At 63.8% G+C, this 2,533-nt stretch overlaps 3 protein-coding genes across 3 annotated transcripts in view; 2 read left to right on the top strand and 1 right to left on the bottom strand.

The window, feature by feature from the left end:
* The window catches only part of EMIHUDRAFT_460492 (hypothetical protein), a gene marked incomplete at both ends in the record, with an annotated part of 2,753 nt that extends 1,932 nt beyond the window's left edge, over positions 1 to 821 (bottom strand). Inside the window, 3 exons of the mRNA XM_005790097.1 lie at positions 26 to 118; positions 212 to 477; positions 747 to 821. Coding sequence (XP_005790154.1) covers positions 26 to 118; positions 212 to 477; positions 747 to 821 — 434 coding nt within the window. The remainder of the gene's footprint in view (positions 1 to 25; positions 119 to 211; positions 478 to 746) is intronic.
* A 61-nt stretch (positions 822 to 882) lies between these two features.
* On the top strand, positions 883 to 1,317 carry EMIHUDRAFT_251997 (hypothetical protein; the record flags this gene model as incomplete). Its single annotated transcript, XM_005790096.1, has 1 exon — positions 883 to 1,317. The coding sequence occupies one exon, from the start codon at positions 883 to 885 to the stop codon at positions 1,315 to 1,317; it is 435 nt and encodes a 144-aa protein (XP_005790153.1).
* An 881-nt stretch (positions 1,318 to 2,198) lies between these two features.
* On the top strand, positions 2,199 to 2,516 carry EMIHUDRAFT_251996 (hypothetical protein; the record flags this gene model as incomplete). The annotated part of the gene is made up of 1 exon (XM_005790095.1): positions 2,199 to 2,516. The coding sequence occupies one exon, from the start codon at positions 2,199 to 2,201 to the stop codon at positions 2,514 to 2,516; it is 318 nt and encodes a 105-aa protein (XP_005790152.1).
* Between the last annotated feature and the right edge of the window lie 17 nt (positions 2,517 to 2,533).

The following is a 2,533-nucleotide window of genomic DNA, read 5'->3' as shown; positions in this document are numbered from 1 at the left end:
GCTTTTGTCGAGCTTCACAAACCACTTTTGGACGTTGGCAATCTTCTTCGGCGTGCGCTCCGGGTCGCCCTTCTTGAGGCGGGCGGCGTTCTCCAGCTCCGTCAGGTCGTAGATGATGCTGGCGCAGGGTGCAGGCGCAGGGCAGTCGGGAGCAGGGCAGTCGGGAGGGATCGGCCGGCAGGTGAGGGCGGGAGGTGGGGCTGGTGTGCACCTGCGGGTGCGCTGGTCGGTGGTGAGCTGGGTCTGGTCGTCGAAGACGGTCGTGACCACGTTGAGGTCGTCGCGCAGCTTGGAGAAGTCGAACTCCTTCCGGATGACGGGGATCAGGTTCATGTTGCCGTCCTTTGCAAACTGGTCCTGCAGAGAGATGGCGGACTTGCGGTACTGCTTGAGCGCGGCGATGCCGTCCCGGACCGACTTGGAGGCGAGCAGCTCGTCGTCCAACTCCGCATCCGCCGGCTTGGTCTTCTCAATCCCCTGCTTGGGCGGAAGCAATCCGGCGAACGACGCAGGCGGCGCAGCGGCGAGCCCCGCCGCGCCCGCGCCCAGCGCGCCGGCCTGGCGCAGGAGCGCACGACGCGAGGTGGGCGGCTGCGGCGATAGCCCGGGCAGCTGGATCGCGAGCAGGCTGAGCATTAAGAGCGAGAGCTGTGCGAGCTTGCCTGCGCAGATTCCGAGAAACTTCTCGCTTCGCGAGTCATTCTTTTCGTGGCATTTTTCTCGAGTGCGTCGGTGTGAGCGGGCACACTCCACAGCAGGAGAGCAACGAAGAGCAGGATGCAATTCGGCCAGGGCGGGGGCGGGGCCGTCAGCGTGTGCATGCCCGTCCGGTCCGGCCAAGAGTCCCCGCGGCTGCACCTCGGCAGCGTCCGTGTCGACTTCATGGACACGCATCCAGCATACTGCACGGTAAACAAGTTTGCCTTCTGCTACGCCAAGTGCGAGGTTCTCCAGCGGATGACGTCAAAGATGCTGCGAGGCACTGCCGCCGTCGCCCTAGAGGCGGCGTGCTCAGAAACCGAAACGGGCGCGCAGCTGATACTGGTCGTCTGCAATGGAATCGTCGTCGGCAGCGTCGGTGGAGAGACGGCTGCGACGCTCGCCGGCGCGATTGCCGCGGGCGAGCTCGATCTCGTGGGCGGCAACAGGGCACCCTCGTGGAGCGAGGCCGACTTTGACGTGTTTCTCCTCGGCCACCGCAGAGCGGGCGCCGCGTGCGAGTGGGCGGAGCGGCTGAGCGCGCGCTGCGATGGCTTCGAGGCGCACGTCTGGGCAGAGAAGAGAGACTGCTCTAGCGGAACCTGCGAGTGCTGTTAGTGATATGTTGTGCGTCGCGCATTGGAGCGGCCGTCGCCCCTCGTGCGTCGTGGAGAGACAATACTGACGTATGCCGGGACACGGCCGGGACAGTGGGAGATCCCACATCGAGATCTCCAGATGATCCGGATGTGTTCATGCATGTCTAATTTGTATAAACGATGTGTATACGTGTATACGCCGCGCGCAGTTCCAAAACCCGCCCATATCTTTCCTCCAGCACACCAGGCACGACCCTCGACTGCGTGGCGAGCGCGAAAAATCCGGCGTCCGAACGCCGCGCCGCGCGCGGGCGCATGGCGTCACCGGAGCCGGAGCACTATGTCAAAACTACAGGGGTAGGCAATGAAACGGAGCTTTGCGCCCTTTCCCACCCGCCGGGGGGGCACCCAGGCCGGCCACCTGATCGGTAGTGGTGGACGGGAGGCGCGAACAGCGCCATCTTGGGGTCTACACGCCGACCAGTGCTCCCGTCAGTGACCAGGAAGAGGGGCTGCGTGGCCTTCTCAGCCGCCGGCCGCGCGTCCGTGTGGTCTACAGTTAACGAACCACGAGCCCTGCTTCCGTTTTAACACAAATTGGGTGGCGAACTCGGCGCCCATAGCTCTGGCTCGAGTTTTAGCGATTATGTCGCGAAACGCATTAGCCGCTACATCGAAATTGCCGAGGTAGCCGAAATCACAGCTTCCGCTGTAGCGGCTAATGCGTTCTCCGAGGTCATGATCGTGGGCGGAAAACGAACCGGCACCCCGGCGGGGCACCTTACGGGCTGTGTTAAAACGAGAGCTAAGGTCCCGATTTCACAGTGGGCCGCAGGAAAAGACACGCGATGAACCCGCACCCATCGAGCTAGCTTCGAGGCGCCTTCAAAGCAGGTCGCAATGGCGCCGAAGAAGAAGCCTGCACACGGCCGCAAGGCCAAGGGCGTCATGCAAGGCGCTCATCGTCCTCCAAAGGAGGTCTCTGGTGCAGCCGGCTCGCGCGGTCCGTCTGAGCCCTCGTCACGATCGGAAGCACCACAATACGAGGCTGTCGGCGGCGAGTGGGTGGTGTGCCAAAAGCAGACGCGCAGTCAGCGAGCTGAAGCCGCTCAAAAGGCCTCTCGCGCGTCTACCGTCCAAAAGGCGCGGCTGCCCGCCGCAGCCGCCGCCTCCAAGGCTGGGCAGACCGCCTCCGCTTGGGCCTATTCATTCGACTAGGCTCCGAGTCCGATACT

Source organism: Emiliania huxleyi (genome assembly GCF_000372725.1).
Source record: "Emiliania huxleyi CCMP1516 chromosome Unknown EMIHUscaffold_1225, whole genome shotgun sequence".
Classification (NCBI taxonomy): domain Eukaryota; phylum Haptophyta; order Isochrysidales; family Noelaerhabdaceae; genus Emiliania; species Emiliania huxleyi.
This window is presented reverse-complemented; position numbering and strand designations above follow the sequence as displayed.